This window comes from Pelobates fuscus, chromosome 2, assembly GCF_036172605.1.
Source record: "Pelobates fuscus isolate aPelFus1 chromosome 2, aPelFus1.pri, whole genome shotgun sequence".
In the NCBI taxonomy this organism is placed as follows: Eukaryota; Metazoa; Chordata; class Amphibia; order Anura; family Pelobatidae; genus Pelobates; species Pelobates fuscus.
This window is the reverse complement of record NC_086318.1, coordinates 235,690,268-235,712,365: the sequence shown is the minus strand read 5'-3', so window position 1 is coordinate 235,712,365 and position 22,098 is coordinate 235,690,268. Positions and strand designations below refer to the sequence as shown.

At 42.2% G+C, this 22,098-nt stretch overlaps 1 protein-coding gene across 1 annotated transcript in view; it reads left to right on the top strand.

The window, feature by feature from the left end:
• Positions 1-22,098, top strand: part of IFNGR1 (interferon gamma receptor 1) — an 81,833-nt gene that overhangs the window by 37,588 nt on the left and 22,147 nt on the right. The window contains exons 5-7 of the mRNA XM_063443275.1: positions 3,000-3,168; positions 8,076-8,190; positions 11,545-11,717. Of these exons, the coding sequence (XP_063299345.1) occupies positions 3,000-3,168; positions 8,076-8,190; positions 11,545-11,717 (457 nt within the window). The remainder of the gene's footprint in view (positions 1-2,999; positions 3,169-8,075; positions 8,191-11,544; positions 11,718-22,098) is intronic.

Genomic DNA, 22,098 nt, shown 5'->3' with positions numbered 1-22,098 from the left:
GTACTACTGTCATAAAAAAAACCCAAATTATGCTCGGTTACATCTTCTGAGTAAAACAATATGCCCAATGTATGACCTAAACACTATTTTGTGAAGTTACCGCGCTGTAAAAGAGACGTGACAAGTTCAGGTTTTTAAGTGTGAATTTTCATGGAGGTTTTTGATGCGTTCGTGTCCCACTTTGGAGCACTTGATGAAGCTACATATTCCAGCTACACCATAAAGGCATACCATTTCTTAAAGAAGGCATCCCAGGGTATTTCAAAAGGCATATTTTGAACCTTAGCGTGGGATCATTTTTCGGCTAGCTTGTACCAAGTGTAGTGGTAATAAGCATTTTTTTTGCCTTTTTGACACACAAAGTGAGTTTGCACAGTATATTGTGCAAACCCTATGCATGCTACGACTGTATAATACTTCATATGTTTCTCAGCTATGTCATCTGAGTGCAGAAATACCCCCATATGTACCTTTGCCAGCTATATGTGGACATGGAAGGGGTACATTTGAGACGCAGCCAGTTTTTTACTAACTTTGAAGTTTTACGCTTTTTTCCATGTTCTGTTTTGGAGTAGTTTAGCTGGTTTGGTTATTCAAAATTCCCCACGAAAACGTACTATTTATTAAAAAAAAATACACCCTTGGGTAATTCAAAAGGCAATTTTTTTTCTCTAGTTTGTTCCATGTGCATTTTTTAATGTATTTTTTTTTGTAAATGTATTTTTTTTACTTTTTTTTTTAAACGTTTTGTACTTTTTAAAACTCTGTTTTAAACTTTTTTTGCTTATTACATTTTTTTTAACCTTTCCTCAACTTTCTTAAAACTTTTTTTACACATTTAAAATTTTTATAAACTTTTTTTTTACCGTTGACCCCTAACTAGCAGTAAGCAGCACTACCAGTAAATTTCCCAATTTCCCATAACTCCCACCCACCCCAGCTAGAAAAGTATATAATTTTAAATTATTTAAATTAATTACATAAATTGAGGCCCTGAGGGTTAAAAAAAAACATTAAAAGTTAACCCTAAGGGGTTAAAAAAATAATAATCAGATAACAGTATAATACTGTGATCTGTATTTTGATCATTGTGGGTAGTGATCAACTGGCAGGGAAGGGGTTAATTTTTATTAGGACTGGGTAGAGGGGGTGGGATTTTGAAACTTTTTTTGATAAAGGTTTTAGGACTGGGTAGAGAGGGGTGGGATATTTAACTTTTTTTTAAACGTTATTAAAACTTTTTTTAACTTTTTCAAACTTTTTAAACCAATTTCTTAATTAATTAATTTATTTTTTTAACGTTACCAAAGCCTAACACCAAATTCCCCACTAACTTTCACCCACCCAAGCTAGCTAAATATATAATGTTAATATATTTAAACTGATTAATAAAATTAACCCCTGAGGGTTACAAAAAATAAGTTGACCCCCAGGGGTTAAAAAAAATAAAAAATCAGATCACAGTAAAATGTAGTCCCTGCCACTGTAGTCAGTGATCAATTGGCAGGGAAGGGGTCCATTTTTATTTAAAATGGGTACCCAGGGAGATGATCACTGCTGATCTGTCTCCCTGCACTTCACTCTGGACGCGGAAGAGCTGGGAGGCGGATCAGAAGTCCCTGCAGCATGATTGCAGCGATCTGGGGTTAACTTTAGCGCATGACGGACCCGGTCCGTCATCCGGCGTTAACTGCTTGCCCGGCATGACGGACCGGGTCGGTCATTCGTCACTAAGGGGTTAAGGACAGAGGCAATTGTACACATTCTGATCAAAACAAAACGTAAAAAAGCCTAGAATTTGAGTTATATGTATGTTAAACCATAATGCACCTCTTTCATATTAAGTGCACCCACACTTCTTATATATAATTTTCTTCAGCAGAAACAGGGATTTAATTTCACATCAACTATTCACATATGAACCATAATATATTATGAATAAAATCTAAAAAAGTATGAGAAATTAAGATTTTTTTTTTCTTATTGGTTCTTTGTGGCATTTTAATTGTGAATGTTCTGTTAGCTTTTACTTCAACAAATGACACATATTTGTGTTCAACAATGTCTCCTTAATATAATAGTACCCCCCATGTACAGGCTTTATGTGGTTTTTGAAAGTTAGTGTTAAATATAGAGCTCTCTCTTTTTCAGTTTTTACACATCAGAAATTTGCCAGTTTGGTTTGCTTGGCCTATGTTGCCTTTGAGACCATATGACAGTCCAGAAATGAAAATTAACCCCATCATGGCATACAATTTGCAAAAGAAGACAACCCATGGTATTCAAAATGGGGTATGTCCAGTCTTTTTTAGTAGCCACTTAGTCATGAACCCTGGACAAAGCTAGTATTAATATTTGTGTTTTGCATTTTTCATGCAACAACAGCACTTCCACTTTATATAATTGTCATTATGTGTGACTGCTCCAAAACCTATTTGAGTTCAGCAGAGACTCACAATAAAAACCATACCCCCTGTAAAGGTTTTATGGGGTTTAGGAAAGTTACAGGGTCAAATATAGGAATGGCCCATTTTAGTTTTTACACATTGAAATTTGCCAGTTTGGTTATGTTGCTTTTGAGACTGTGTGGCAGCCTGGAATAAGGATTACCCCATCAACGCATACTATTTGCAAAGTAGACAACCCACTTTAGTCTCAAAACCTGGCCTAAGTTAGTGTTCTTATTTTATTTTTATTTTGTTCGGTACGATGTAGCTGCTGGCTGCCAGTATGTTACTGGGAACCATGAAAACTGCACAGAACTCAGAACTACCCATGTTGCTGGTCTAATATTTTCCATATCAGTTGAGATTAAGGTAAAGATACAGATATCTACTCTTCGTTACCTCTTAGACCACCAAGGATGGACTTTCTTCCTCTATGTCTAGTATGCATGCATAATTAACTTTAAATATTTTATTTCTATTCTTAAAAGGGGGACATTTTTCATCATACTCGGACTTGTTCTTTAGCTATCTTAATGCATTTTCTTATTTTAGTATGTCCCTGAAGAATGTGACAGCGTGGGTTGTACTGCCTATATAGTACCTACAGAGCAAGAGGAAACTATCTGTCTTTCAGCACAAGGCACATCAAAGCACTTCTCTGTAACTGGAGAGAAATCAAAAGAAATATGCTTAGATTTACAAAATGACAATGCAAGAAAAAGTAAGTTTATATTTTTATTACAATAGTCTGTTTTAATGTAGAATGGAAAATAGAAAATGTAAAATACATACAGTGCTGCCAGACACAATCTGAATTGTATAACATTATTGTTATTATTATTAAATATTATTATTAATAAAGTGCAATAAATTCTGCAACGCTTTACAATAGGTGGACTAACATACAAGTTGACAATAGGTGGACTAACATATGAGTTGGACGTACAGGAACAAAGGGTGTTGAGTGTCCTGCTCAAACGAGGGAGTGGGCTAAAGTGGCATGGGAGCAGGGCCGGACTGGGAACAGAAAGCAGCCCTGGAAAAAAAATATTCCAGTCCTCTAATTCATTGTTTCACATAGTATGCTTGTATTGTTTATATGTATGTACTTTGAAGAAGACTTTTGTCTTACCTGCAGCCCCTCGCTTTAGATGATCCATGGGTGTTACAGTGCTATAACCGCCACCCTCCAGAACGCCCTCTGTCCGTTGTGACTGGCTCTGCTTGGGGACAATTCTGTGAGCAGAGAAACACTCCATGCCGATATCAGCATATCGGCATCAGTGTGTCAATTGTATAATTTCAGAAAATATATATATTAAAAGGATGTTCCACATTAATAAATCACGCTAGTTCAATGGCACACACACACACTGACTACAGAAAAGCTCACTGACACAAAAGAGCTCACTACAGACAAGCTCACCGATACACACAATCGCTCTCTGACACATGCACAAGCTCACTACAGACAAGCTTACTGCCGTACACAAGTTCACTGACATTCACTCAAGCACACTAGAGACAAACACAGAAGTGCTCTGACCCACACAAGCTCACTGACGCACAGAAGCTCTCTGACCCACACAAGCTTTCTACAGGCAAGCTCACTGACACACACAAGCACACCAACACACACAAGCTTCTTGACCCATACGCAAACTCACAACAGTCAAACTGACACAAACAAGCTTATTACAGGCAAGTTTACTGATACACACACAAGCACACTACAAGCTCACTGATACACACGCACACTACAAGCTCAATGATACACACAAGCTTACTACAAGCTCACTGACACACACACAAGCTCAATGACACACACACAAGCTCACTGACACACACACAAGCACACTACAAGCTCGCTGATACACAAGCACACTACAAGCTCTCTGACAAACACAAGCTTACTACAAGCCAGCTGATGCACACACAAGCAAACTACAGGCTCACTGATACGCACACTACAAGCTCACTGATACACACTACAAGCTCACTGATACACACAAGCACACTACAAGCTCGCTGATAAACAAGCACACCACAAGCTCACTGACAAACACACAAGCTCACTGATACACAAGCACACTACAAGCTCGCTCATACACAAGCACACTACAAGCTCACTGACAAACACAAGCTTACTACAAGCCAGCTGATACACACACAAGCACACTACAGGCTCACTGATACACACATAAGCACACTACAAGCTCACTGATATACACAAGCACACTACAAGCTCACTGATACACACACAAGCACACCACAAGCTCACTGATACACACACAAGCACACCACAAGCTCACTGATACACAAGCACACTACAAGCTCACTGATACACAAGCACACTACAAGCTCACTGATACACAAGCACACTACAAGCTCACGGATATACACACAAGCACATCACAAGCTCACTGACAAACACACAAGCTCACTGATACACACAGAAGCACACTACAAGCTCACTGACAAACACACAAGCTCACTGATACACACACAAGCACACTACAAGCTCGCTGATACACAATCACACTACAAGCTCATGGATATACACACAAGCACACCACCAGCTCACTGACAAACACACAAGCACACCACAAGCTCACTAATGCACACTACAAGCTCACTGATATACACAAGCACACTACAAGCTCACTGATGCACACTACAAGCTCACTGATATACACAAGCACACCACAAGCTCACTGATGCACACTACACGCTCACTGATATACACAAGCACACTACAAGCTCACTGATACACACAAGCTCACTGATACACACAAGCACACCACAAGCTCACTGACAAACACACAAGTTCACTGATACACACTACAAGCTCACTGATACACACACAAGCACACTACAAGCTCACTGATACAAGAGCACACTACAAGCTCACTGACAAACACACAAGCTCACAGATACACACACAAGCACACCACAAGCTCACTGATGCACACTACAAGCTCACTGATATACACAAGCACACCAAAAGCTTACTGATACACACTACAAGCTCACTGATATACACAAGCACACTACAAGCTCACTGATACACACAAGCACACCACAAGCTCACTGACAAATACACAAGCTCACTGATACACATACAAGCACACTACAAGCTCACTGATACACACAAGCACACCACAAGCTCACTGACAAACACACAAGCTCACTGACAAATACACAAGCTCACTGACAAATACACAAGCTCACTGACAAATACACAAGCTCACTGACAAATACACAAGCTCACTGACAAATACACAAGCTCACTGATACACACTACAAGCTCACTGATGCTCACTGATCTACACAAGCACACCACAAGCTCACTGATGCACACTACAAGCTCACTGATATACACAAGCACACTACAAGCTCACCACAAGCTAGCTGATACACACTCTCTCTCTCTCTCTCTCTCTCTCACTCTTTCAGTATCAATCATACAATTACCTGTCACTGGCAATGTGGATCCTGATCAGGTGCTTCCTGTACTTCCTCTTCCTGTGTGAAAGTTCACCAGGCTGAGGCTGAGGCTGAGGGGGGGGGGGGGGGCAATTGCAGGGGCTGGCAATGTGGGAGAGACTCTCACTCCTCCCTGCTGCAGCCGGTTGCCACCTCTGTATGTGTAACAGCCACCTCTGTAATTATCTGCCCCAGCCCCCAAACAAAAACTCACAGGAGGGAAAAATAAATGTATCAAATGCTGCACTGCCGGCCCCAAGTGCACCGGCCCACCGGGAAATTCCCCGGTATCCCGGTGGGCCAGTCCATCAAGAAAAAGTAGGTTGCTAGAATAAGGGAAAAAGTAGGATGCTGGAATAATTTACAGTGAAGGGTTAGTTTTTCGGATCACACAGTTGCAGCAGAGCACGTAGGGTGGGTTACCAAGGTGCGGGCAAACAAAGCTGTTAACAGTTCAATTGATATGCTTTCCTACGGAAGTGAGTTATTAATGACATTTTGAAGAAACTGAGACTGGCCAGGAGTCTAATAGAACAGGGAAGGGAACACGGCTGCCCTAGGGAAGTCTTGAAGGCCGTCTTTAGAGGTGTGAGTACAAACAGAGAATATACGTTGATCTTTGGCGCAGTTTAGGGGCCTGGATGCGATTTTGTTTATTAGTGAGAATAGGTATGTAGTGTTATGTAAAGTTTTGTAAGCAAGCACCAGAATTTTAATTTGAGCCCTAAATCTTATGGAAAGCCAGTTTAAGGAATGATTGAGGAGGGAAGAGGTGCATGGGAGGTGCATGTGGACATAAGGATGAGCCTCACCGTCACATTATTTTAGACTGTAACTAGGCCAGGTGGAATGCGTAAGATGTTGAAAAGCGGCCTGCAGTAGTCAAGGCGAGCGATAATAGCGGCATGAACTAGCACCTTAGCAGCATTTAGCTTTAGATGGGGGAGGATGCAAGCTAGGTTTTTGAGATGAAAGCAGCAGGATTTGGCAAGTGATAGGACATGAGGAAATAAGAAGAGGTTGGCGTCAAAGAGAACACCCAGGCAGCGAACCTGTGAGGTTGAGCTGATGGTATTGAATTTCAAGTGGAAAGACGCAAAGTTCTGTTTTGAAAAGGTTACGTTTAATAAAATGAACAGCCATCCAGTTAGAAATAGCAGAGAGGCAGTCAGAAACCCGAGTAAAGAGGAATGACTAGAGATCAGGAGAGAACAGATTTGCATGTCATCCACATAGATGCTATAGGTGAAACCATATGAGCTGATGTGTCTACCAAGGCAGGATATATAGATTGAGAATAGTAAGGGGACCGAAGACAGAACCTTTGGTAATACAGACAGAGAGGGGTTGCTGAGAAGAGAAATAGCCATCCTTCGAGATTACAGAGGATGAGAAGACGTTGTTTATGATCAACAGTGTCGTAAGCAGCATAAAGGAGAATTAGGATAGAGTAGTGACCACTGGATTTAGCAGTAATTAAATCATTGGATTCTTTGGTTAGGTCAGTTTTGAGTGCAGAATCCAGACTGAAGCCAGTTGAGCAAAGATTTGGATTCAAGGAATCAACCAATCTTGTGTACATAATTCTCTCAAGGATATTGGAGGCAAACCTTTTCAGATCACATCTTTCTACAGACTCCCATTGAAAAAGAAATGTAGGAATCCGAAAATTATGCATTTTGAAGTTCTTTCTTTTGCTGCAAATTTTTAAAATAGAAAGCTTTTGCAATAAGTTCTTTTCACACGAAGAAATAGCTGAATCATTCAGCCACTTGTGATAGTCCCATAATGTTTCTATTTGCTCTGCATATGCTGTAAACTCCTGTCTAGTAGGCATTTATGGGATATCTAGTTCAGCACTCAACAGCACTTAAAATTCTCTGCAAGCGAAACAAAGCCTTTGTACTTACCTTACAGATCGTTACATTATTTCAGTTATGAGAGAGCCTGATAGAAGATCTGCACTCATGTATGACAGCAGTTCATACTTTTTATTGTCTTAAATATATGTAATATAGATTGTTATTTAACTGATTTATGCAAAACATGTTCTTTTAAGTGTTTTGTGTTTTTTCTTTTTGTTTCCTTATTGTTAAATAAATGGATTGTCTGTAGTGTTCTATTTTTTTTTTCTCTGTACAGTTTCTCCACCATTTAACGTGACCATAAAATCATACAATTTGTTTACTACTGTGAGCTGGGAGTATGAAATCACTTCTGCGGTTCCTTATTTCCAGGTGGAAACCAAGGATTCTGGGTAAGCCTAAATCAATTGTCTTTATACATAGGAACATGCACTTGTATCATACATGCATCCCCTAATTCCCATTCACACAATGGAAGATGCGCATATTCACCTTAACCCCTTAGTAACATAGTACATTCCGCGTTGTCTTACTCAGAGTTGGCTTAACCCCTTAAGGACACATGACATGTGTGACATGTCATGATTCCCTTTTATTCCAGAAGTTTGGTCCTTAAGGGGTTAAAGGAACACTATATAGGGTCAGGAACACAAACGTACTCCTGATGCTATAGTGGTTAAACCAATGCCCCCACTTTCCCCCCTTAAAGGGTACGAAGGCTTACCTTATCTCCAGCGCCATGAGGGTCTGCCAGCAGTGGCCCCACCTGGAGACACTGTATATCAGAGCTGCACATTGTGCAGCACTGCCCCAGGACGCACCTCCAGTGGCCATCTGAGGAGTGGCCACTGAAGTGGTACCTTGGGAGCAATGTAAACAGAGTTTACAGAAAAAAGGCTGCAGAGACATGGTATACTAACCAGAACAAATGCATTATGTTGTAGTTGTTCTGGTGACTATAGTGTCCTTTAAATGTATCTAGGATGGCATGGAAGACTCTGCATATTTGGCCTGAGCAGTGCTAAATCCCATGAAGCCCCAGGTATCAATCTAGATCAATCTAGTCAGACCTGCATGCAGCTCTTTAAATTGGCTTTTAAATGTTTATGTAAAAATTGCGGTATGAACAGAGTTAAATCCTACTCAGACCATTAAACCCAGGTATTAATGGATACCTGGGGTTCTTAATCATCTGGAGCCATTTTTAGTGGCCACAGGCTGATTGATGAGCTCTATGCAGCACTTGAAATGAGAGCTGCATAGAGCCCTTTAACTCCGTTCAGAAAACTGCGGCTGTGCGATCGCATTCAGCTGTTGTGTTTCTGGGCTGCAGACTTGGGGTCTTCCAGCTTATTGTGTACTCTACTGGGCTTGGAAAGCAGGCTCTATTCATAATTATAGCGAGTGTAATTATGAAAGCGACCAGTAAATGGTGGTTACAGACCACTATCTGCTGTGTTAAATTGGAAACTTATCCTCTAATATCTGAATTGATATTAGCAGAGTTTCCTTTAGTTAGGTTTAGAGTTAGTCGCAGAGTTTGGGTTAGATTTATGGTTGGTTAAGATTTTGTTGGTTAGATATGGCTGTAGGGTTCATTTTAGGCTAAGGTAAGGGATGTAGATGTACAGTTAGAGTTAGTGTAAGCATTGGTTAAGGGGTATTGTAGCATTTATTATGGCTAGTATAGCGTTTGTGTTGGTGTTGGTATATGAGTTTTTTTTAATTTGTTGCACTATATGTGTAAAAAATTATTGGAAAAAAATGTAATTTGTGACATTTAATTTACAGGTAATGTTGTGTTGGGTATACATATAGGATATTAAATGAAAGCTTTTTCTGTCCTTTAAAAAAAAAAAAATTATCTATGGGGGCACTTCTAAAGAAGAAATACCCTTAATTTTTAAACAATGAATTTGCTGGGATTGGGATAATTGGGATCTTGTGGAATGGCTACCAAAAAAGTAGACTCCATGTTAGGCCACCCTTGCTGTAGTTGACTGCCACTAGAGATGTGTGTGGCGGAACCAGCCTCGCCACTGGGCATTGGAGAAGACTGATGGCCAGCCTCCTGTGATGTGACTATGGCCCCTGGGATGTATTGCCTGCTCTCCTGTACTGCTGAGGATTGCTACCAACTAGGTGGATTTTGCTATGGAGCAACAGTAATATGCACTACCTGAATAGCAAGGCTGGTAATTTGCATATTCGGGTAGATTTGCATATCGCTAATTCTGCATGCAGGAGAGACATTTTGTGTTAATTATGGTCTTCCTCACCCATTTATAAATATGTAATTATGTTATAATAAGTCATTGTATGTTGCCTGCTATGATTTGACTGTTTGTAATTTTATTGAGTTTTCACAGCAATGTTAATGTAATGACCATATGGGCTAGTCCCAAGTAAAATAAAGTTTTAGACAGTTCTACTTCACTCTCAATTTGGAGTCCTGGCTCTTATTGGGGGAATCTGCTACAAGGGATTGCTATGCTCTGCATATTCCCTTGCTACAATCACTCCTAAGCTCTTTTACCTGTGATGGTTGTGGTGTTGGTTAGAGTGCTTGGAATCCTCAAGAAGCGCTAGAAGCATACATCAAAGAGGTACCCAGTCAGGGTGCCAGGTGATCCGTTACAATGTGTTTAACCCAGTAATTGAAGCTTTGGGGCTTCTAGAAAACTGCACTCCTTATCATTTCTAGGTTTAAATTAAAGGGCCAATGCACTCACACCTCTTCATTGAGATGAAGTAGTCTAGGCGCCTTTAGTAGTCCTTTAATGTATACAAATATTCACCCACTTGCTTATAGACTCATGCATGCGCTTGAGCATCTAGTAACTCTAATATCTACAAATATTCTCTATTTAATTTCTCCAAAGTTAACTCATCTGACTGCAGCATGGGAGGCTGCAAGGCTCTGTAGTTTGTAGCATTATTTCTGCTAATAGCACATGAGCCATATAACCTTGCCTGACTCTACTCCACTCTGATTAGCGTGCTCCCTAAAATCGATACTGCCTCAATACACCAGTCATAGTAAAGCCTGATCGATTACCCCTCTGCAGTTGTTAGGAAAAATGCAAAATGGCCTGTACTCCACACACTGTGATATATACTATATGTATTCTCTGTACACAAGCTGGAGCAAAATCTGCAATATATACGGTCAGTTCAGCACTCTGTTAAGAGATCACACACTCTGCAGTGTGCATCATAGTGGCATCACAATTGTTATTATACAATGCTACCAAGCGTCAAACTTCTAATGTATAATAATTTGAATCCAAATTATAATTGTAAGAGACTGTTATGTCAAAATCACTGGTTCTAATAGTATGACAAATTGATTTTGAAAAATGAAAAATACAGTGCTAGATAGAACTTTGTAAACTGTATTAAACCAATTTGATTCAGCCATTAAACACACAATGTTGCATGGACTGTTAATATATATAATTATTAATGCAAAGAATGGCTCCTATGTATGTAGTATGCAAATGCAATCGAACTTAATTAAAAGCAACAGTAAACATTACTAATAAACCATGTGGGTTCTAGCTGTATGCAAAGTCTATGGACCTACATTAACAAATGGTTGTGTGGCTGAGGCAGTGAAAAAAAGTCATAAGATGCACAAGTTTGAAAACAACTTAATTAAGTAGGTCAATATATACAGATTTTTGCTAATCACAGTGGCACTTACTTAAGAAACTTGGGACATGTTTTCTATTTATATATTTCAGGCATGGCAACTGGACTGTTGTCAAAAGGTGCAGAAGAATTTCACAGCAATATTGTGATCTGTCTAAAATCTTCACTGGACCTATTCAGTCCTACCATGTGCGTGTCAAAGCATTTCTTGGAACAGAAGCATCTAAATATGCAGCAGCGTATGATTTTAACTTGATATACGATGGTACGTTAACACATCTGTGATGTAATTCCAGTAAAATACAAGTTTAGCAGGCTAAGATTGCCACAAGGCATATGTATGTATATGTGTTTGTAGTATCAGTTAGTTAATAACACGTAGCTAAGATACTGTCATCACTGTACTGACCAGGTGCAGGAATGTAAGAACTGGAATTACGCGTCCCTCTCCTTTGTATCAGATGAGCCACGTGGTTAGACCGGATGGATGAGTTTAGACTCTATTCATTAAATAGGTTAAGGGTATGTGTGGGTGTAGTTAATTGTGGGAGGAGCTACAGTGCTATATAAGGAATGTACTCTATGTATTCAGTACTCAGACTTTGCTGTATTTTGGTGACGCTAGTCCCTCTGAGTCCCGATCGGTGATCCAATAAAGAATCTCTTCCTTCCTGAAGAAACCTGTGTCCATCTCTCTGTGCTTGGCTTCCGTCAGTTTCTCCGGTATCATTTGGTGCATTGGCCGGGAAGCTCATCGTTCAACGGTAGCTGAGAGGCAGAGGCGTGAGACGGTCTATCTTTGCCCACGTTCTCTACGGCTGCACCCCTGAACTTCTGCGTGGACCTCCCTTCGTCTCGGCGCCACTGGTCTGTTGTCCAGGAGATCATCGGCCTCTACGTGAGAAGTGCTGGGGTGTCCCCGTCGATGAGTGTGAACTCAGGTTCAGGAACGAGGAGGTAAGATAACTGCTGTTTTAGACGGCAGGACCCGCTAGGGGTATACCGATTGTGCGGTAGGCCCAAAGGGGTTTTTGAATCTGTATCTGCCCCCTCTGTCGGAGGGAAGGAGCGAAGGCGCACCGCTCGATCGAACGCTCTTTAGTCAGACCGTTTGATTTGGTTAGTCAGGCGGGGTCCTGGTGTAAGATAGCCCTAGCCGGACACCGGTGTCTTGTCTAGACTAGCGTTCTAGGGTGTATATTACGTTCGCTAGGTCGGAGGGACCGGGAGACTAAGCGGCGCCTGTGTAAATTCGGTTCGCTAGTTCTCATCCTATCTGGGCTAAGTGGGAAGGCGTGTAAATTTGGAACCCACTAGACTTTTGATAGTACGACTAAGAGGCGCCTGTGTAAATTCGGATCTCTAGCTCGTTGTATAGTGCGACTAAGAGGCGCCTGTGTAAATTCGGATCTCTAGCTCGCTATGTATATGTGGTGATTGGGCAGTGTGGCTAACCAAAACGGGTGTATATAGTTTTAGGTAGTCCATTCAAGGTACTGGCCAATAGTTTAGTTGGGAATTGTAAATGTGTTAACGATTGTTTTAGTAAAGTGTATATCTTGTTAGATAGCGCGAGCTCAGCCGTCTAGCGAGAGTGTTAATAGTGTGTTGCTGTATTATAGTGCACGGTACCATAACCCTGTATATTTACTGACATTATATAATAAGTACTAATCATTGTCGTCCATTGCATGTTTTAACACCATAACCACTAATAATTGTATTGTGACCTTAACTTGTGCTTTGACCTATGCTAACCGTACTGTAACCGCTATTTGTAAAAGACGATGTTACTGGGGTGTGTTATAGACGGGTAATTCGTATATAGAGAATTATAGCGTGGGTGACTGTGTAGTTACGCCAAAGGGCATAATATTGATTATATAGTGACTGGTGTAGCAGCTGTGTGTGTACGGGAATTCCCTGAGTGTTTATTGTTATTGTGTACGTTTCACTTGGTAACCGTACCACGTGGTGCTGTTGCCAGAGGAAACGGGTGTGACTGTTGAATAGTACGCGTGTATAGTAATCGTTGTCGACGACGTTCCATTGTTAAGTATGGGTGCGTCGCAGTCAACGATTCCGGATCCCTTAGGATGTATGGTTAAGAATTTTAAAAAGGGATTCAAAGTTTGTGATTTTGGGGTAAAGATGTCTCCTGTACGTTTGGTCACTTTGTGCACTAGGGAGTGGCCTACTTTGGTTGCGGCATGGCCGCCACGTGGCAGTTTGGATCCAACTCTGGTACAGCGCTTACACGTGGCTGTATCGGGTAGGCCTGAACTTTACGGCCAGTTTCCTTATATTGACTGTTGGAGACAGGCCGTAAATGACTCGCCAAAATGGCTCCAGACATGCCACGAGGAGCAGTGTCGCCTCATGGTAGCTAGGACTTGCTCGTCCACTAGGACTGGTGTTAGGCCCATTTTGGACACGCCCCCTGAGTCCGAGATCCCTTTGCCGCCCCCTTACTTTCCGTTAAGAAGAAGTGACGCAAACGCAGGAAGTCCTGCACCCCTCCCCTCATTACCCTCATCCACTTCCGCTTCCTCCTCCAGTACAGGATCCACCCCCCCTCGTACTAAATCTCCCCTTCCGGAACCAGAATCCACCCCCATTAGAAACGAATATCCTGATTTGGCGCCACTTCAGACTTCCGGTCAAGCTTCATCTAGCTCGGCTCGAAGTGTTTTATTTACGACCTTTTCCCAAAACCGACCTCCCACATCCCCATACCCTATCTCTCCCCGACCGGAACCCATGACTGACGCTTCCCTACGTAGCCCCATCCAAACCCGACAGTTGACTGGTGCCCAACAATTAAAGCACTATCAGATGCCTCTTCGCTTAAATCCCGGGTCAGCTTATATCGATGCCGCAGGTCAAATGGCACACGCTGACCCTGTCTTCGTATATGTCCCTTTCACCACTACCGACCTTTTAAACTGGAAGACCCATAATTCCTCGTATACTGAGAAACCACAAGCCATGACTGATCTGTTCACCTCAATAGTACAGACACATAATCCGACATGGGCTGATTGCCAGCAGTTATTAATGACTTTATTTAACAATGAGGAAAGGACAAGAATAAATCAAGCAGCCATTAAAGCATTAGAGGATAGAGCCCGTGCTTTGAACCAAGCTAATCCAGCAGCATGGGCCGCAACACATTATCCCAACACTGATCCCGATTGGAACGTAAATGGTGCTGATATGGTTCAACTCAGAGCCTATAGAGACGCTATAATTGCTGGCATGAAAGCCGGAGGAAAGAAGGCTATTAATATGTCAAAGACAGTTGAGGTGATTCAGAAAAGCGATGAAGCGCCCAGTGTCTTTTATGACCGATTATTGGAGGCGTACCGCTTGTACACCCCCTTTAATCCGGAAGACGCAGACAATTCCCGAATGGTGAACTCCGCCTTTGTCAGCCAAGCTTACGGAGATATTAAGCGCAAGCTACAAAAGCTAGAAGGGTTTGCAGGTATGTCAATCACCCAACTAATGGAGGTAGCTAATAAGGTGTATATGAATAGGGAAACAGAAAGCAAGAAAGAGGAGGAGCGCAAGATGCGTAAAAAGGCTGATATGCTAGCGGTAGCGATCGCAGGCGTAGATAAACGGGGCCCAGATAGAGGCAATAATAGATGGAGTAGGGAGCCTTTGAGTAGGGATCAATGCGCGTATTGCAAGGAAGAAGGGCATTGGAGGAACGAATGTCCGCAAAGAGAGCAGTACGAGAGAGACCAACCCAGGGCAGGCTACGGAAACTTTAGAGGCAGAGCGAGAGGTAGAGGAGGTCCCGGAGGGAGTAATGGTTATAGAGGGAGTAATGGGAACAGAGGAAGTGTTAGGGAAGACAGGTATATTCCAGCAGCGCAAAGGTCTCGCGATAGAGAAGGTAGGGACTTTGTAGGATTGGCTGACACGGTCATGGAGGACTATTGATACCGACCGGGCTCCATCCCCCTTGGTCGAGCGGAGCCTATGGTCGATGTATCAATAGGGGGGAAAAGGAGTGCGTTCATGATCGACACTGGTGCTGAACATTCAGTGGTGACTAATCTAGTTGCTCCTCCATCTGGAAGGACTATTACTGTGATAGGAGCAACTGGAAGAAGTGCTGAAAGACCGGTTCTTAAAAGTCGACTCTGTACATTGGGAGGCCACGTAGTAAAACACCAATTCCTTTATATGCCTGAATGTCCAGTCCAATTGCTGGGACGTGATATGCTATCCAAATTACAAGCGCAGATTACGTTCCTACCAGATGGAACAACATCTTTAAAGTTTAATGGACCTTCAGGTATTATGACTTTATCCGTACCAAAGGAAGAAGAGTGGCGACTTTATACAGTGTTGACTAGCCAAAACCCTAGGAGTGATGAGACATTGTTTAACATACCAGGAGTTTGGGCAGAGAACAACCCACCAGGACTGGCCCGCAATATTCCACCAATAAAAATTGAACTGAAACATGGGGTTTATCCAGTGAGACTAAGACAATATCACATTCCGCAGAAGGCTAAGAAGAACATCCAATCCTATCTGGATAAGTTCATACGGTATGGTATCCTAAAATTCTGTACTTCCCCCTGGAACACCCCATTGCTGCCTGTTCAAAAGCCCGGCACAGATGAGTATCGACCTGTGCAGGACTTAAGAGCAGTCAATGATGCGGTTGTTAGTATACATCCAGTTGTACCCAATCCATATAACCTGCTTGCTTTAATTCCGGGCGGGGCTACTTACTTCACAGTTTTAGACCTCAAAGATGCCTTCTTTTGCCTCCGAATTGCCGCAGAAAGTCAATGTATTTTTGCTTTCCAATGGGAGAACGCTGTAACGGGCTCAAAACGCCAAATGACTTGGACAAGACTGCCCCAAGGGTTTAAAAATTCACCTACCCTATTTGGTTCAGCCCTAAGTCAAGATCTATTGGATTTCGAGTCCATCCCAGGAGAGTGTGTATTGTTACAATATGTAGATGACTTGTTGATAGCAGCAGTTACAAAAGAAATCTGTCAGCAAGCAACGCACGATCTACTACACATTCTCTGGAAGGCAGGATACAAGGTGTCTAGAAAGAAGGCTCAGTTGTGTTTGCCAACTGTCAAGTATCTAGGATTCCATATCTCTGAAGGTCAAAGAATTATGGGGCCAGAGAGAAAAGAAGCTGTCTGCCAAATACCAATACCCAAGAATAGAAGACAAGTGCGAGAATTCTTGGGGGCAGCAGGCTTCTGTAGGATATGGATTCCCAGCTATGCGATACTAGCAAAACCTCTGTACGCAGCTATCAAAGGTACAGAGCACGACCCCTTCTTATGGACCCAAGAACAGCAAACGGCATTTGAAGATGTGAAGAAGGCTTTGATGAGTGCCCCAGCATTAGGTCTACCTGATCACACACGACCATTCTACCTGTATGTACACGAGCAAAGAAGAATGGCTGTGGGAGTATTGACACAGTACTTGGGATCATGGCAAAGACCTGTTGCCTACATGTCTAAGCAACTGGATGCAGTGGCCAGCGGACTTCCACCTTGTCTAAGAGCCGTAGCTGCAGCCGCCCTGCTAGTAGCTGAAGCCGATAAACTCACTCTGGGTCAAGAACTTTATGTACGAGTCCCACATGCAGTACAGACGTTGTTGGATTACAAAGGAAATCATTGGTTTAGTAATAGCCGTATGACCAAGTATCAAGCAATGTTGTGTGAAAACCCAAGAGTGCATTTAGAGACTGTAAACACCTTAAATCCAGCTACCCTTTTGCCACAACCTACTGAAAGTCAACATGATTGTTTGGAAGTAATGGATGAAGTATTCTCAAGTAGACCAGATCTTCGTGATTTTCCCATCCAGAACCCCGATGTTCAATATTACACCGACGGCAGTAGTTATGTGAAAGAAGGGATCCGCTATGCAGGATATGCAGTGACAACAATAGACAAGGTGATAGAAGCTCGGCCACTGGCGAAAGGAACATCAGCACAAAAGGCAGAATTAATAGCACTAACACGAGCGTTACAATTGGCTGAAGGTTTAAGAGTAAATATCTATACGGACTCTAAGTATGCGTTTTTAACCACTCATGCCCACGGAGCTTTGTATAAAGAAAGAGGACTACTGAATTCAGAGGGCAAAGAAATCAAGTACGCAGCTGAAATCCTACAACTATTGGAAGCAGTGTGGGAGCCGAAAGAAGTCGGTATTATTCATTGTCGAGCACATCTGAGAGGTGATGGTGATGTAACCAAGGGAAATCGGATGGCAGATAGTGCAGCTAAGCGTGCTGCTGAATCAGGAAGACAGGAGTATGTAGGGCATATAGCTGCTCTTATACCAACTCCACTGTCCCAATGGACTCCAGTTTATACAGCTCAAGAAGAGGAGTGGTTAAAGACTGAACCGGGAAAGTATCTGGAGAACAAGTGGTATCAGCTAGAAGATGGAAGGATAGTTATACCAGCATCGCTAGCGGTAGAAATTGTCCAAAATTATCACAACGGGACACATTCTGGGAGAGACAGTACTGAAGAATCTCTTAGAAAACATTTCTACATACCAAGATTGTCCAACTTGACTCAGGCCATTGTACGCAGATGTGTAACGTGTGCTAAGAATAATGCAAGACAAGGACCAGTAAAGCCACCAGGAGTTCAGTTTATGGGGGGACTCCCCATGTCCGATCTACAAATAGACTTTACAGTGATGCCTAAATCGGGTGGACATCGTTACCTGCTGGTAATTGTGTGCACCTATTCAGGCTGGGTAGAAGCATGTCCTACTCGTACAGAGAAAGCAGGAGAAGTTGTAAGATTCCTGCTACGAGAAATAATACCCCGATATGGACTACCCTGTTCTATAGGATCGGACAATGGTCCAGCTTTTGTTCATCAGTGCCTACAACAACTGACTCATATGCTTGGTATAAAGTGGAGGCTTCATACTGCATATAGACCCCAGAGTTCTGGTAAGGTAGAGAGAATGAATAGAACTATAAAGAACCAGTTGGCTAAAATGTGTCAGGAAACCCAACTTAAGTGGAACGTTCTCTTACCCATAGCTTTATTGCGAATCCGCAGTACCCCTACCAGAAGGATGGGCCTCTCTCCTTTTGAAATCATGTATGGGCGACCACCTCCCGTACTTGGTAACTTAAGGGGGGACTTGAGTCAGTTGGGAGAAGGAATTACCCGGCAGCAGGTTGTAGAGTTGGGTAAGACTATGGAGGAGGTACAGAAATGGGTACAAGATAGATTACCTGTGAATATTTATCCCCCTGTTCATAGATATCATCCAGGAGACCAAGTGTGGATTAAAGAGTGGAATAATGTACCGTTAGGGCCCAAGTGGAGAGGTCCTTATGTTGTTCTTTTGTCTACCCCTACAGCACTAAAAGTAGCAGAAGTGACTCCGTGGATACATCACTCCAGGGTTAAACCAGCAGCAGTCGATTCTTGGCAAGTTACAGTAGATCCAGAGAATCCCTGCAAGATCCGGTTAAAACGCACTACTCAGTCGGAGTAACGAGGAATTATTGTGGATTACAAATTTTATTGTTACAGGTGTGAGTGAGAAGGCCATAATAAAGCCTGTCCGCTTACCAACACATAGTGTATAAGCCAGGAAAGTCTCGAAGGGACACCTGTGAAGACGAGCAGAACTCCATTCCCTGCAGCCCTCACATCCTGGAAGCTGAGGTTCCATCGCACGGACGAAGACTGAGGATGACGGCGAAAGATGTGCTTTTGATTGTGTTTATTTATATGTGTTTTTATATTCAGGAAGGTAGAGGTACCGACACTCCTAGCTGTGAGGTATGCATTAAGACTACGAGAACAGGTAACCATATTTCCCAAACCCTAATTTGGCATTCACAATACGAATGTAAAGGAGAGGTATCAAGATGTAGATACCTAAATATAGACTATAGTGTGTGCCATTTAGGAGTAGGAGAACCTAAGTGCTTCAGTCCAGAGTATCAACCTCGTACAATTTGGTTGACTCTCAGGAATGGAGATCCTCAGGGGACCCTAATTAATAAGACGGTGTTAGAATCCGTACATTCTTCGGGTGTTCTGCTATTTGATGCATGTAAGGCGATATCAAGTGGTAGAAAACCGTGGAATGTATGTGGGGATCTTAGATGGGAGAGGACGTATGGGTCTAATGATAAATATATTTGTCCCAGTAGCAAAAATAAATATGTGAGTCCTAGATGCCCAAATAAAGACTATAACTTTTGTCCATATTGGTCTTGTGTGGGGTGGGCGACTTGGGGACAGACAGTAGACAAAGACATGATAGTGACTAAGTTGCCGACTAGCCCTTATTGTAAGTCTATGGAATGCAACCCAGTCCATATACTCATTAATAACCCCGACAAGTTCTTAGATAAGTATGGAAATTTATTTGGGTTTCAAATATACGGGACGGGTTTAGATCCTGGGACATTATTGTTTATAGGAATAGAGACTGATACGGTATCCTCCCAGACTCATCAAGTATACCATTCCTTTTACGAAGAGATGAGTATAGATAATAAGATCCCCCATAATGCTAAAAACCTGTTCATCGATTTAGCTGAAAGTATTGCCGGTAGTCTTAATGTTACCAACTGCTATGTGTGTGGAGGTACTAACATGGGAGACCAATGGCCTTGGGAAGCAAAGGAGGTAATGTCCGGTTCTGAGGCAGTTGACCAATTAATATCTACACAAGCCGATTATCATATGAGTGTTAGAGGTAAATCTGAGTGGAGATTAAAGACCTCCATCATAGGTTATGTTTGCATAGCAAGGAAAGGAATGATGTATAATACTTCTGTAGGAGAATTAACTTGTCTAGGGCAAAAAGCTTATGATGATGATACAAAGAATACAACTTGGTGGTCGGCTTCAAATGTCTCAGAACCATCTAACCCGTTTGCTAGATATGCCAATTTAAAGGATGTGTGGTTTGATCTATCCATCACATCTACCTGGAGAGCCCCAGCAAATTTGTACTGGATCTGTGGTAAGAAAGCCTATTCGGAGTTGCCACAGGACTGGGAAGGGGCATGTGTGTTGGGTATGCTCAAACCATCCTTCTTCTTGTTACCGATTGAAACAGGTGAGACTTTAGGTGTTAAAGTGTATGATGTGAATCATAGGAAGAAAAGGGGACCCATAGAGATAGGCGCCTGGGAAGATAATGAATGGCCTCCCCAGCGTATTATAGATTATTATGGGCCAGCCACGTGGGCTGAGGATGGTACCTTTGGTTATAGAACCCCTATTTATATGCTCAACCGTATTATAAGGTTACAGGCGGTGGTTGAGATTATCACTAATGAAACATCACAAGCACTCAATCTTCTAGCGAAGCATAACACCAGGATGAGGACAGCAGTCTACCAAAATAGATTAGCCTTGGATTACCTTTTGGCAGTAGAGGGAGGTGTATGTGGGAAGTTTAACCTAAGTAATTGCTGTCTTCAAATAGATGACGAAGGGCAAGCAATAGCTGAGCTTACTAGCCATATGGTTAAACTAGCGCATGTGCCTACTCAGGTATGGAAAGGGTACAATCCAAGTAGTTGGTTTGGTAGCTGGTATGAGTGGTTTGGAGGGCTTAAGGCAGTGGTAGGTGGAGTCCTACTGATTTTACTGTTGTGTCTACTCCTACCGTGTCTTATACCCTTAGTAGTTAGGTCTGTGCAAAGCCTGATAGGAAGTATAGCAGAGAGGAAGGCTGCTGCACAGATAATGGCGATATATAAGTATAAGGCTCTAGATCAGGGAGAACCAATGCAAGAAGATGAATGTTGAAGATTCACATCATAAGATAAGTCTGGTCTGGTTCATGGTAACCTGAGGTATATGCAAACCAAGGTTAAGTGATGCCTCAAGTAATTGTGAAATATCAGAGGCATCAAAGGGGGGAATGTGATGTAATTCCAGTAAAATACAAGTTTAGCAGGCTAAGATTGCCACAAGGCATATGTATGTATATGTGTTTGTAGTATCAGTTAGTTAATAACACGTAGCTAAGATACTGTCATCACTGTACTGACCAGGTGCAGGAATGTAAGAACTGGAATTACGCGTCCCTCTCCTTTGTATCAGATGAGCCACGTGGTTAGACCGGATGGATGAGTTTAGACTCTATTCATTAAATAGGTTAAGGGTATGTGTGGGTGTAGTTAATTGTGGGAGGAGCTACAGTGCTATATAAGGAATGTACTCTATGTATTCAGTACTCAGACTTTGCTGTATTTTGGTGACGCTAGTCCCTCTGAGTCCCGATCGGTGATCCAATAAAGAATCTCTTCCTTCCTGAAGAAACCTGTGTCCATCTCTCTGTGCTTGGCTTCCGTCAGTTTCTCCGGTATCAATCAAGCTCTTATTTACGCTCATTTCTATTGAAATCTCTACTTTTATATACATTTGCATTGAGCTTCCAACTTAGGATGCCTTTCTTTAGTTAAGCCCAGGATCTTCACACCTCCCACATAAGTGTTTGTTTTATGTTGAAACATTATGATGGGAGTTACTCAACTTCTTTTCCGTTAGATCCCCTCATCATGTTGCCTATTATAGTGAAGAGTTACTTGCCTTCATACAGGCCTACATACCTTCATACATTCAAGTGCCAAG